The sequence below is a fragment of the Fulmarus glacialis genome, unplaced genomic scaffold (genome assembly GCF_000690835.1).
Source record: "Fulmarus glacialis isolate BGI_N327 unplaced genomic scaffold, ASM69083v1 scaffold22392, whole genome shotgun sequence".
Taxonomy (NCBI): Eukaryota; Metazoa; Chordata; class Aves; order Procellariiformes; family Procellariidae; genus Fulmarus; species Fulmarus glacialis.
This window is the reverse complement of record NW_009197486.1, coordinates 1-13,658: the sequence shown is the minus strand read 5'-3', so window position 1 is coordinate 13,658 and position 13,658 is coordinate 1. Positions and strand designations below refer to the sequence as shown.

At 41.3% G+C, this 13,658-nt stretch overlaps 2 protein-coding genes across 2 annotated transcripts; one reads left to right on the top strand and one right to left on the bottom strand.

The window, feature by feature from the left end:
• Positions 1-939: 939 nt before the first annotated feature.
• On the top strand, positions 940-5,174 carry CCNA2 (cyclin A2). The gene is made up of 6 exons (XM_009572568.1): positions 940-1,077; positions 1,430-1,653; positions 2,229-2,433; positions 3,267-3,380; positions 4,047-4,180; positions 4,626-5,174. Exons 1-6 carry the CDS (start codon positions 940-942, stop codon positions 4,675-4,677), a joined length of 867 nt encoding a protein of 288 aa, XP_009570863.1. The 3' UTR covers positions 4,678-5,174.
• A 3,199-nt stretch (positions 5,175-8,373) lies between these two features.
• EXOSC9 (exosome component 9) lies at positions 8,374-13,460 on the bottom strand. The gene is made up of 11 exons (XM_009572567.1): positions 13,372-13,460; positions 12,638-12,757; positions 12,423-12,525; positions 11,850-11,987; positions 11,293-11,375; positions 10,826-10,958; positions 10,284-10,372; positions 9,938-10,084; positions 9,383-9,573; positions 8,985-9,063; positions 8,374-8,455 (listed from the first exon to the last, which is right to left on the bottom strand). The coding sequence occupies exons 2-11, from the start codon at positions 12,664-12,666 to the stop codon at positions 8,374-8,376; spliced, it is 1,074 nt and encodes a 357-aa protein (XP_009570862.1). The 5' UTR covers positions 12,667-12,757; positions 13,372-13,460.
• Positions 13,461-13,658: the final 198 nt, after the last annotated feature.

Here is a 13,658-nt window from a genome sequence, read left to right as displayed (position 1 = left end):
GCTGCCCCGGGCTCTCGGTGGGCCCCATCCCACCTGCTCCTGCTGCAGCGGCCCCGGGAGCAGGGTTGTGCCGAGGTGTTACCTAGGGAATGCTTTCCAGAGCAAACCGGCGGAGCACTGCAGATCCTGAAGCTGTTGGGACACAGACTGGTTCGGTTTGATTCGGAAGATAACTTTCCAGTTGCTGAAACCGATTTGGTTCCTTTGAGCCTGCCATTATGATACAACAGCTTTTCTATCTAGTTATCAATTGAGCTGCTATGCTTCTATCCCCTGCTCTTTTTAGGTAGTTTTATGCTTTTAACCTTAACTACTGGTAACTCATTAGAGAAACCAGATTACAGACAAGAGGGGCAGCCCTTAAAGCCTCACCCTTTGCTACCGCTATAGAGTTAGAAGGGGATTTTACTCAGGCAGATCCTGGGACTTAATGGACTTTTCTCCCAGGTAATACCCTGTACTGGTGCAAGTGTTTTGAGCTCTTCCAGTACATGAAAGAAATGGGAGCTGTCAGATCCATTTTCTGTAACACGTGCATGAATATCTGAGGGCTGATTTCATCATGGTCCACTTCTGCAGTCTACAAAAAGCTCTGGTACTCCAGCCCTCTTCTAAGCTGCAATAGCTAAGCTTACAGGATTCACATCTATGTAACAAGGTAACGCAGGACGCACTGAGCACTACATAATTGCAAAAGTTTTCCATCCCTTTATTCCTAGGGGGAAGAAGAGAAAGGGGAATGGGAAGCTTCCTTGTTGCAGTAACATTTTGGCTTCCCTAGAGCCTCCTCAGCTCCCAGTCTAGTTGAGTGACAGTCTGCCCCCTCTGCCTGCCCAAGAGCAAGAGACCCAGCAGTCCTGGAGAGCCACCGTCCACATGCTACGGAGTAGGGTAGTTCCCTGCGCTGCGAGGGAGCGGTCTGACAGTGCCCATTGTAACATGGCTATTATCTTCTGCTTAGATTCTCCAAGTATTATGGATATTTCAATAACCTCAGAAGCAGAAGAGAAAAAACCAAACGTTAATAACGTGCCAGACTATATCAGCGATATCCATACGTACCTTAGGGAAATGGAGGTGAGCTGCTGTCTCTTTTCTTGTTTACATACAGCTTATGAGGGAGAAATTTGGGGTTGAGAAATGCATCTAGACATTAGTTACTACTATAGTGACTAAATTAAAGCTTGCTAGAAATGGATAAATAAGGTGCTGTGTCCGCTGCTGTGGACACAAGACTGGTTTCCTGTGATAAAGTTGACTGTGCCACGCACTAAACAGAAGCTGGAAAGCAAGATCATAGAAATATAACTTAGTGATCCTAGACTTACCATTGTTTACGTCTGATCTGTTTAAACTGTGGTAAATGGAGCTTAAACTCTCTACCAGCACTTAGTCCAAACTCAATCTTATCTGTCATCTAAACCTACAGGTGAAATGCAAGCCTAAAATGGGTTACATGAAGAAGCAACCTGATATCACAAATAACATGCGGGCTATTCTTGTGGACTGGCTGGTGGAAGTTGGAGAGGAATACAAATTACAGAATGAAACCCTGCACTTAGCTGTGAATTACATTGATAGGTTTCTTTCGTCAATGTCTGTTTTGAGAGGAAAACTTCAGCTTGTGGGTACTGCAGCTATGCTGCTTGCATCGTAAGTGAAATTGCTTAATTTAAAATTCTACCTATGGGTCTCATACAGATGGATATCTTGTGGCTATCACATTTCTGTTGCCTATAGCCAGACTGACTCGGGAGGGCTTCATGCTAGAAGAAAAATCAGGAGCTCTCCACCTAAAAGCTTGGCAGTTTGTATGAAACACTGCAAGCAAGGTTCTAGGCTATCTTTGTAGGTTGCCCTATTGTGAGGATTCATTATTTCTAGCTGCAGCAGCAGAAGGCTTCTAGACAGTGAGGGAATATGCACGAGGCACGTGAAAAGAAAGTTTTGCTTGCACCAATTATTAGTTTAGTGGGTTCTTCTGGAATTTCAGTAACTCTTGAGTCCCAACTTGCTTAGTGCTAAAATATCAGGCTATTGTAGCTCTGTAATTCCAAATTCTGCTCGTTCAAGAGTTACTAAACCAAGTGCAGCAAACTTGTTCACTAACAGTGCCCAGCTACTTCACAAGTCAGAATTTAAATTAGCATGCTGGCTTTCATTAAATGTTGCTGGTTATCTGGTTTTCTAGTACTCAATTATTTGCTTGTAAATATTTCTCCTGGCAGAAAGTTTGAAGAAATCTACCCTCCTGAAGTAGCAGAGTTTGTCTACATCACAGATGACACCTATACCAAGAAGCAGGTTCTGAAGATGGAGCACTTAATTTTGAAGGTTTTGTCATTTGACTTAGCAGCTCCAACAATCAACCAGTTCCTCACTCAGTATTTCCTACATCAGCAGACAAACGGTAAAGTGGAGAGCCTATCAATGGTAAGTAAGAATTACTAGAGAGTTCTATTACTATTAATGCACTTTACAAGTTCTGTTTCTTAGTTCCAGTAGAAAAGAAAAGAAATGCTGAAGGATTCTTCAGTCCAGGCTTCCCTGTTGCCTCCTATTTTTAAATGCATAGTCTCTGGGAGAGTTCTGGAGAGTGCATACTTTATGCCGCATGCTCCTGCAGAAGTGGTGCCACACCACTGGAAACTAACGCTCCTGTTGCCACTTATGTTTGAGATACTCTATTCCTATCGCAGGCTGGCACTTGGCCTGGCTCAAGTGTGCACGCTTACTCAGAGCAGGCAGAGATTGATGAAATTTAATCTGGGGTTTGTTTCACTGCTAGATGTTTCCCTCTTATCTAAAACTGCCACACCTACCCACCCACTTTGGCTAAAAAGGACTTTTGTTTTGGTTTTCCCCTCAACAAGCAGTGAGCTCTAAATCCAGAGGCCAATTTATAAAGCAGAGCACAGATAACGTTTCAGCTGAAGTTATATTAAATCCTAACTGTATGGCAGGTCCACAGCTCCTAAATAGAAACCTTTGTCTCACTCTGCAAAGGTCAGAACCAACTACACTCTTCCCTCTAGATCTTATATACCTCTAAATATAAAATGTGGTGTTGAAAAAGCATGCGTTGGGAACACTGACAGTAGCTAACAGTAGATGCCAAAAGAGAAAGTAAGTGGAAACTAGTAAAAGCTGTTCCTCCAACTGATGGCAGAATTGGAAGCTTAAATGAGGGTTCTAGTGCAACTATTAAATGCTCTTCTACTTCCTTTTGGAAGCAGATGATTCCCTTTCTCTCGTTTCCCTTGCAGTACCTTGGGGAGCTGAGTCTAATTGACGCTGATCCTTACCTGAAATACTTGCCATCGGTTATTGCTGCTGCAGCATTTCATCTAGCAGGCTATACGATCACGGGACAAACTTGGGTATGTAGCACTAAAACTTGAGCCTTCACGCACCTTTATGCACCGTTAGTGTATTCGTATGCGGTTCTGAATGCTGGGGCCTGGGCTGCAGGAATCTCAGCCCCTCCGTACTCCTAGGCTGTTAATTAGGGATTGCTCCCTATGATACTTGAAAAATGGGGGTGGGACACCCCTTTTCTTGGAGGGAAGAGGCATCTACTGATGCACTCCGTTCTGGTGATCCTCCTCAAAGCTGTAAGCAGCTTCCTTGTGGTGAGGAAGTGGGCGGTAAGAAAGCCTAAGCGCTGGAGGCAAGGAATACTTGTTTAGAATATGATAGTTTTCAGGATTACTGTAAATATACATGAACTGCTAAAATCTGAGCAGTGAGTATTAAACTATTTTGTGCTTGAGAAAACAACACTCTGCCAACCTACTAGAACAACAGAGTTCCAACAGGAAGCTAAGAAGAACTCCACCAGTGGTCATCAGCCTAAGTGAACAGAAACGTTCAAATGTCAAATCTGAGCAGTGAGTATTAAACTATTTTGTGCTTGAGAAAAAAACACTCTGCCAACCTACTAGAACAACAGAGTTCCAACAGGAAGCTAAGAACTCCACCAGTGGTCGTCAGCCTAAGTGAACAGAAACGTTCAAATGTCCCTCTTCCTTTCCTTTTTCCCTCAGCCTGAGTCCCTGTGCAAAGTAACAGGCTACACCCTTGAAGACATCAAGCCTTGCCTCATGGACCTGCACAAGACCTACCTCAAAGCAGCACAGCACATGCAACAGTCCATAAGGGAAAAGTACAAGAGTACAAAGTGAGTATCTGCAGAGATGTATGATAAGCTGGTATGTTACGCCTGAGCTCTCCTAGCACGTAACTGCTTAACGGGGTGGGGTGTATCTTGAGTCTTCAGTCAGACTCGACTAACTAAATCTACCACGTAAGTGAAAGGGTGACAAGACTCCCCAGGTTTTTGCACAGTGTTTTGTTGAGCAATACTTCCGTGTTCACCACCAGGCCTGCTATCGCTACCTGAACTGTCAGGTACAAACCGGAGGAATTTTCTTGATATTCCTACAGTTGGTAGGCAGGAGATGGTACCTAATGCTCCTAAAAATCTGTGTTGGCGTGACAGCTGACAAGCCCCAAAATGTTTTCTGCCTTGTGAGAAATGTGCTTCGCTGCAGTATGTATGCTATTCTCTATGGCAGAGAGCACTTGAGCAAGATGACATCCTGCGTCTTTTTTCCCCTCTCTAGGTACCATGGAGTATCGCTTATTGACCCACCAGAGACACTAAACTTATTGTAATAATCAAGAGACTGATCTTTTTATAAGAAGATGTATATTACGAAAAAATGATGTACAGTTTTAAACATGGTTCAAAATTCTAGATGTGATCACTCAGAATATTAATACAGGTTTTGATGAGCTTAATTATGACGTTAGTTTTATGTGGTTTTAATGTAAATCTTTTGTACATGCAATCTTGTTAAAATATTTAGCTGGGTTTTTATAAAAACGTTCTCTTCAAGCACGGAATTAACCATGCAGACCAAGTGAAGTCTGAGACTGCTTATCTAATTGTAGACTAAACATTAATATTAGCAGTGCATTATTATAGTAGGGCTTTTTCTCTTTCCAAGTAAGAATGACTTGGACTCCACAGCAGTATTTGTAGCATTTTTTTACTGTCTAGTTTAAACTGAGACGTAGTATAGATCCAAAATGTGGCTTAATGGCTATAATACTGGAAGAAACTATATAGCTATGAGGAGAACACCTTGCTGGAATTGACTCTTGTCAGGCTCTTTAGGATGTGCCAGTTACTGGAAGCCTTGATTGCTATGTGTAGCTAGATCTCCATCAGGCTAAAGGTTGAATGCTCTGCTGCAGGGACTGCACGGCTAGAACTAGTTCATACTCCTTTCTTCCAGTACATAGAAAATGGTCTTGCTCTAGATATTTTCTAGTCAAAGTGTAAGACTGATACTAATTTAAACCCATGGAGTCCCCACTGATGTGTTAGCTGTCCCAAAAGCCCATCGATACCTACTAAAAAAATTATAGTCATCAGTCTGCTTACCTAGGACCTCTTTAGAGGCAGTGGAGGGATTAAACTGCAGGAGGGTGAACTACTGCTCTGTGCGCTCAAGAGGAGGGAATGTCTTCTGGCGCGGGCGGGCTATGTGCGGAATGGTACAAATTCTGTACATCCCTCTTGCTAGGAAAGGGTTCCCCTGCGGCATGCATCAAAAATGTAGACCAACTGGTCTTATTTTTCCTTAGTTCTAGAACTGTTACAGGAGCAAACTAGCACATAAGCGGCATTACATCAAGTGAACATTTACCTTCAGCCTGTGTAAATGGAGAGATGCTGCCCTGTACCTGCTGTTCTTTGCATGTAAAGCAGTGAGTGCATGGAAGTGGGTTTAATTAAGCCATTTCCACGTTGGCTAATAAACAATTTTTACATCTGATGTTAGTGGTCTTGCCAGTACCTTAAAACCCACTGAGGGGTAGCACTACCATCTTAAACTGGCATTTGTTTCTAAAGCTTTTTGGCAGGGGCTGCCCTGTGAAACCTGTGCCACTTCAGCTCGAAGTTGACTCAACACTGTCTGGTTATCTGGATGCCCAGCAGGCAGCAGCATAAATCCTTCACAGATGTCAAACAGCTGTTATGGTGTAGGCTATTGAAAACAAATTCTAAAAAAAAAATCATCAGCCCTCTGTCAAGCTGACAAGCACGCATTATAGTGAGACAACTCGCATGTCTTGACTCAGGAACTGAAACTTGCTGTTCTGCCCCCACCCCTGTCCTGCAGCCTGAGCCCTCCGTGAACCAGCTCAGTTACAAAACCGATCGAGGCGAGCAGTGGTGGCTTGTCCAGTCAAAAGTATGCAGCAGAGGCTGCCTTTTTTGGCCAATCTGAGCTTTTTAGGATGCACTTTGACTTTTATACATGTTCTAATGTTTAATGAAGAACTATATTTCATTGGTCTACCATGTTCTCCAATAGCCTTTATTTAGCTTAATTTCAGTAGGTTGCCACTGAAAAGCTAAAACTAGTTGGGGAAAAAAACGTGCAGTGTATCACGTCTGGTGCTTAGCATTGGAAATGCTCTAACCTTGCAGGAGAGGGAGTTGGTATGTACAGGAACACGTTTGCCACAGTTGCGACACCAGTTTGTGACCGTGGAAGGGCCACTCAAAAAGCTGACTGGCAATTATTCTTTGAAGACCATAGAGCACAGGGCTCTTCCTGAGAAACTGGTTTCTGCCTTCCCCTTCTTTTTTGTGGTGTATGCTGGAAACTTTCCAAGACCACTGAGAAATATGAACATTGGAAGAGGAGTAATTTAAAGGAGGCTTATGAATTTTTTTTCCCCAGAAAAGAGCAAGTAGCAGTACTTAAGTGAAAGGACTACAGTTGCTTACAGTATTAATTTACTGCTTAATGAAATGTCTCCTTGCCCTGTTTTCAATTGAAGTTGTTCTGCTACTGTTCCCATAGCACAGAGGAAGACTCTCCCTTGCTCCCTGAGCTTTACTTTTAACATATGAATATGGCTTCCTCTACAGCCTAAAAAAATGCTTCAGTTGTAGGCTGACATCTCTGCCCAGTATGGCTACACTCCTCCTTCCTCACGGACAACTCTTGCTGCTGCAATAAGTACCATCTTTTTTCATCTTCTCATTTTCCAAAGTTAATAGGGGACGATTCCAGCTCTTGCTACTACCCTTTGAATAAAATCTCCCAGGTTGTACTGTACTGCTGTAGTTTAACTTCTAGTCCTTTCAAAATAAAGCCTCTGAGGAATGCAGGGTATGAGATGTTACGTGTGAAGAAGAAAGAATTAGCAGTGCAACAAATACTGTTCTTTTTCCCTGATGAAATTTAAGGTCTTGTGGTACTGAGAAGTAAGAAGAAACTGAATCTTCACTCATTCTTGTACTCCTGACAGTGACTTTGGGTTGGAAGAACTGACACTAAGAAAATGCAGTGGTTTAGCTCCTGGAGGAGTGGGGCTTTCTGTGTTTGTCCCAACCTGCGTAAAGCTTTGCTTGGTTGGGAGCAAATTTTTTTTTTTTAAAACATTAAATTCTAAACCTGATTTGGGAAATGTAATATCTGCCACCATAACTTCTCTCCTGTTCGTATTTCATGGAAATACTAAGGTCACATGTAAAATGGTCCTACTTTGCTCTTGTAAATATGTGCGTGTTTCCAATTTGACTTGGTTTTCAAACTAAGCAGCTAGGTCGGATATTTTGGAAACCTCCTTGTCTCTTTGCTTTGCCCGATTCTGAATTCAGAGCATAAATTCTTTGAATATAGTTCAAGAAGCATTCCTGTCTGTTGCATGTAATATTTAATTAAACTTTTTAAGAAACTTCATTGCTGAAGTATGAGTTGCTTCTCTCTGAAAGTTTTGCAGAAGTTCTATGCTCTTTGCTAAGTACATGCATTTCTGTTGATTTTTATACAAAGCAGCTTCAGTGAAAGGTAAGGTGTGGAGTGACACTGGCAAGAAGGTCTTAGTCACAGCACACCCTTTCCCCCTGTGAAGAACACACCAAGGTATGAAACACTTCCAAGGTGTGCTAATAGCTACCTTAACTAAAAAGAGCTTTTCCTGGCATTAAACCTGAGCCATAATTCCTTTTACCACCTGAGCTCTGACTATACACAGCTCACTTTGGTAACGGCAGAAGCTGTTTTCTTAAGAAAACTATGCATCTTACCTCTGCACTCAAGAGTCAGTTCAAGCTGAACTAGTGAGTATTCTGCTGCAGCTGGATAGAATTTCATGGAACCATGCAATTTCACTTACATGCAAAATTTTTTTATTTAAAGCTGTGTACAATAGTTTTGTAAAATATACATAAAAAGCAGGACCAGATAGGGGGTGGGAGGAAATAAAATTATCTACAAAAATAAGTTCAGTCACAATAGACCAAATTATGTGCTCTACAGCATTTCTGAAGGAGGGATGATGGCTTTAATGAGCAGCTCTCTTCTTTTTTCTCCTTTTGTTAAATGCCTTCTTACTTGTATTTTCTTGTTTCGAGTTGGTCTGTGTTCTGTGAGCAAACAACATTTGTATCAAAGGAATGTACTGAATAGTTTTATTTCAAGAGAACACAGGCTGATGGTCAGGGCAGCCATCCACCACGCTCAGTGCCAAGTTCAAACTCAGTTTCTAGAAAGTGTACTACACACAACAAGGAGGGTTTCCACGGCTAGTGCAGGGATACAGCAATGAATCTCACTTCTTGGAGATAACACTTAAGATTAGCTGTAGTGTAGTGTGTAGAATCTCTGCAGCATCTCTAAGGAGCAGCTGATTCAAATCCACTTTTATGCTCTCACTGCCTTTGAAATGAAGAAGAGTCAAATACCTATAACTGTTTCAGACAGCTGCAGGTCAGCCAGGATGACTGGCCTCCTCGGGCAGGAGCAAACTAGCCCAGATTTAAACTTCCCCGCTCTCGGCTATCTATGTAGTCCCCTTAATCAACTGAGCCCTTTCTTGGCCTTGCCAAAATCCTGTGCTTCCTGAAAATACCCCTTACAAACTCCCTTCCCCTCCTGATGTCACAAGATGGTTACCTTGTTTTCTTTGGTAGTTCCTGTGGTTCCAGAATGACAACTTCTTCCTCTTCACTGTCAGACAGTACAATAGGTTCATCTAAACAAACAAACAAAGCACAAACTGGTGATCAGTTTCGTACAAACAACTTCTGTAACTAATAACCACAGCATTTTTAAAGAAACATTCATCATGGCTAGTGCTTAATTTGGAGCCCTCCTTATACTACAGAAATCAAGTTTTCTTTTGAAGAAAAGAGAAGTGACCAGGTGAAGTGAAAGTAGCAAATGCATATAACTCTCAAGTGGAAAGTGGCTACGATGGTTCTCCTTTCTCGTTAAGGACCTCTTTCACATTTTGATTCTAGACTGTTAATAAAGTGATATAATGAGCATATCTGATATAAAGAAGTACTTACCCTTCTTTGTTTCCCTCATCGTACTTGTATCCTCAGTTTCCATTTTCTGACATTCAAAAGCGGCAGCCTCACTTTCACCTTCCTCTTCTGCTGCTTCTTCCCTCTCAGATTCTTCAAGATCTCCCCAGGAGTTCTCTATTCCTTCCCCAATTTGAGCTGTCCCAGGAGTGTGCAATATTGGTTTGGCAAAACTGAAGTAGTTAAGAAAAAACTCGGTATTTGCTGGGAAACTTATTTACTCTGAGAGCAAACCAGTTGTTTTTTAAGCTGTATCTTTTCTCCCTAGGGTAGAGAACATCCTTAAAGGGGAGTTGAGAGAGAGTACTTCTTCTCTAGTTACTGTAACAATCAGTCACTTCAGACCTCAGTTTTGCACTTTATGCTAGGAATTAAGTTACCTAAAAGCAGTTAGAACCAAAACCAATATGATGTTGGTGTTTCCTCTGAGGGCTATAAGGCTGTGAGGAATCTTGGATGTGTGTTTAGCTTCTAGTAGTGCCAACGCAGGGGATGGGAAGCCTGGTTTTCCCCTGAATAATACAACAGAAAAGATACACTTCTGAAGGAGGGTCAGCCTTAGTAATGATTTCTTCTGCTTGCTCTTCCACATTGTTAGTATCAACAGCAGCGCTTTCCATTTTGAATGCGGTGATCTTTTGATTGGGTATAGATTCTGCAAAGCCGAACTTCCCACCTTCTTTCCTAGTCATTCAGTGACAGACATTGTTTCAGGATGTTTCACACTTAAAAATGCTTTCTCTTTTCAAGTTCAAATATACAAACACTTGCTATTTAAAACAAATACAAGTGAAAACAATTTGCTGTTCAAACTACAGGTTGACATTACTTTTTAGTACGTTTCTTAAAAATACCCATTACCCTTCCTTCCCAAAACACTCACCTAACCTTCTGGTCGTTCTCCAAGGCTTTTTGAATTAGTTCTGTTATTTCTGCAACCTTAACAGCTGTTATTTTACTGCATCTCAGAACCTGTTATACATGCAACAACAGTTTACGATCATGAAGGAAAGATGTTTTTAACTAAAACTGTAGAACATCATAGGAGTCACAGACACTTAAAAGATGGTACCTTCGTGTGAGCAACTGGATACACTACAGGTTGATGCAAAAGGTTAATACAACAGCCTCTAGCTATTCAAGAGAGTGCAGTCTGAATTAATTTACAGCTTCCCTCAGCCAAATCACAGCGGAAAAAAAAGACGTGCATCTGACCAAACAATATGCCTTTTCTACATCTCTTCTTCAGCATGATACACAGTACTATGTTCTTCCACTAGGACTAAAAATACGTAATCTTTTCCAATTAAATCAGACGGCTAATTGATTTCTTAGCTTCCAAACGTAAGGATATTTCAATATCAAGATTACAGCACAGGAACTAGTTTATATACGAGAGAAAGACTGGTCAAGGCAAACATCTACCTGATCCTGTACTAGCATAATCCCTCCACTGGACTGGATGGTACAAATTTCACGATGTTTGTTCATGGCAATGACAAGGAGGCCATCCATTACGCGTTCCTCGCGCTCACTTGGATCCACCAATAAATAGGTCCTAGAATCGAGTTTTTAAATATAAGGCAACAGTAAAAGTCTGAGGTGAGTTACTACCCTTAGAACAATTAAACAAAGGAATTGGTTTACATATTACTAATTATGCGTATATTCCCCCCAGAAAGCTTTCTGCATCATCTGTGGAAAGCTGCTGGTTAGTTACACTGTGTATAACACAAAAATACCTCCTCATGGCACCTCATTTTAGATAAAATGTTTTAAGAAATCGGCTTGTCAATATAAATATTTTTAGGACTCTTCTGTGTTTAAAATCAATTCTGCACAACTGACAATAAGCTGTTTCTGTCAAATCTTTAAAATCTTAAAAATCTTACCCTTGCTGGAAGAAGGCAAAACTGACACAAATAGGCATGTGGTGGATACTCAAGGGGACAGGATCACGTTCCTCAGGAGTGTACTTTGAAAAGAATTGGCCCAGAAGACAATTATTTACAAAACACATTTAATTTTAAAATTACCTAGTGTACAAAGATATTTAAAGAAATACAAAAACAAAGAAAAAAAGGCTAACAAATGTTTAATCATCTAGGTATTAAAAAAATTCTTTTTACTCTTCTTGTGCAATTCTTACCGTTTACTACCTACATAGGTAAATACAGCACATTCATCAGCCTTATGCTTGATTTGGTTGAAATACTGTAAAATACTTTATCTTTTACAATTTATATTCCCATAAATTGAGGTCGATAAAATTCTGTATTCAGCAGGCTTTCTTACTATCCTTTCACATTTTGAATAGCAACACATCTATCCTAAAACTTAAGTATCTTGGAGCTTATCTGCTTATACAAAGATTTAATTCTCCCTTTTAGAGAGAAAGAAACAGCTACCCGCGATGCCACAACATTTACTATGATCTGGTACAACTTACCACAGTTACTTCCTCTCCTTGCACAGACACATCTGGTCTGCGAAAATGACACAGAGCTACAATTCCTGCTATGCTAGCAGCGTCAATGATGTTACCATCATGATTTAACAGGTGCAGGTCCAGACGAATTTGCCAAACCTGAGAAAAAAGCATATAAAACTGCTTAGTAATTTGTGATGTGATTCTACAGAAGTTATTCTTTTTCAAAACAATTTCATTTTTTGAACCATAAAAAGAAACGGCATATATTCTTCAGCTCTTTGCTTATGAAGATGAAAGATCTCAATACATTCCAAGATACCCACTGCGCTAGGTTTAAGCCCTGGTTAATTATGACAAAACACATAACATTTAAGTACAATTTAAACTTTATTCTGCAAAGAAATATTCAAGTGTGCAGGGTCTCAACTACTTCAGAAAGCCTATGTAGGTATGTAAATTCAGATGCGTGGATCCTTACACTAACGTAAAATCAGAACTTCTAGTCTCCAAAACAAGACCAGAGACCACCTTAAAAACAGACTATATATATCCTTTAGTTTAAAACCACTTTAAATTAGTAGTTTTTCATACCTTTTCACCAGCAACAACACAGAGAGATTCAGTATCTATACATTTGGAATTTCTCAGGCATCGTTCTATTAGTCTGTTCAGTTTCACCAGTAATTCAGACTGCCTGTTAAAACAAAATTAACCCAAACTGAGTATGATTATGCTATATACTCACATGTATCAAAACAGTGCCTCTTATGTCATCCTTGTTTAGTCTTTTTAAGAAAGCGACATACCTGCCAGGCTCAAAACCAGGTGCAGCCATCGGTGAGAGCTCAAGATTAAAGAAAAGTATACCTTCTGTAGGCCGATTTGGCTTGGGGGGAACAAGTTCACACGAGACTTGTGCAAGGACCCTGCAAAAATAAATAAACCACTCAGTCACAGAACTTAACAGGAAAAAACTCCTACCACTAGAAACAAAATACATACTTTGAAAAAGGATGTGTTTAGGCTTTTAGTTTGTATTTCTCACTCCTGATGGTTTCTCATTCAATATCCGTCATACATATTTAAACTCTGGTCAAAAATTCAGAGAATCAAATGTAGAAATTAGAACATCTTCCTGTCTTTTAGGATTAAAAATAAGACTCAAACGCATGAGAATCTATAACTAAATGTTTATGCAAGCGCATATATTCCACTTTTCCACATACAAAAAGGGGCCGTTTGATTTCTGGAAGAACGCAAAATGTAACGTGAGATCAGTGAACAAAGAGATGAAAAACTATAATAATTTAGTATTTTATAAGTTATTTGTAATCTACAATCAACATGGAAACCCCATTCTTTCCCTTCCCACTTCTCCTCTGTGATCCTATCCTTGAATTGCTACGACTTTTAGGCTTCAGTCCTTAAAATCGGTTTACTGTGATCTCAGCGGGCTTTCAGACGCCCAACATTCAACGCCCCGCACTCCGTTTGCTCCCGAAGGTTTAGAAACGCGGCGGCTGAAATGCTTTCCTCAGGCCGCGAACCGCAGTCCACGATACAGCAGCCGTAGTCGGCGCCGAAGGAGATGCGCACGTTCCGGTAGTCATAGCACTGCCGCCCGTCCAGGCGCTGCGGGCCCAGAGACACACACCAGGTTAAGGCGCCATCCCGAGGCGAGGGGGCCGGCTGGATACAGCAGCCGTAGTCGGCGCCGAAGGAGATGCGCACGTTCCGGTAGTCATAGCACTGCCGCCCGTCCAGGCGCTGCGGGCCCAGAGACACACACCAGGTTAAGGCGCCATCCCGAGGCGAGGGGGCCGGCTG

Bases quoted from the DNA above. Each gene is read 5' to 3' on its own strand.
- EXOSC9 (XM_009572567.1), bottom strand. From the start codon at position 12,666: ATGGCTGCACCTGGTTTTGAGCCTGGCAG. The intron at 9,574-9,937 runs GTATCTTTTCTG...TAACTACTTCAG, and splicing joins GCTGACCCTCCTTCAGAAGT to TTTTGCCAAACCAATATTGC. The intron at 8,456-8,984 runs GTAACCATCTTG...GTTTGCTCACAG, and splicing joins GAACTACCAAAGAAAACAAG to AACACAGACCAACTCGAAAC.
- CCNA2 (XM_009572568.1), top strand. From the start codon at position 940: ATGGCTATTATCTTCTGCTTAGATTCTCCAAGTATTATGGATATTTCA. The intron at 1,078-1,429 runs GTGAGCTGCTGT...CTAAACCTACAG, and splicing joins CGTACCTTAGGGAAATGGAG to GTGAAATGCAAGCCTAAAAT. The intron at 3,381-4,046 runs GTATGTAGCACT...TTTTTCCCTCAG, and splicing joins CGATCACGGGACAAACTTGG to CCTGAGTCCCTGTGCAAAGT.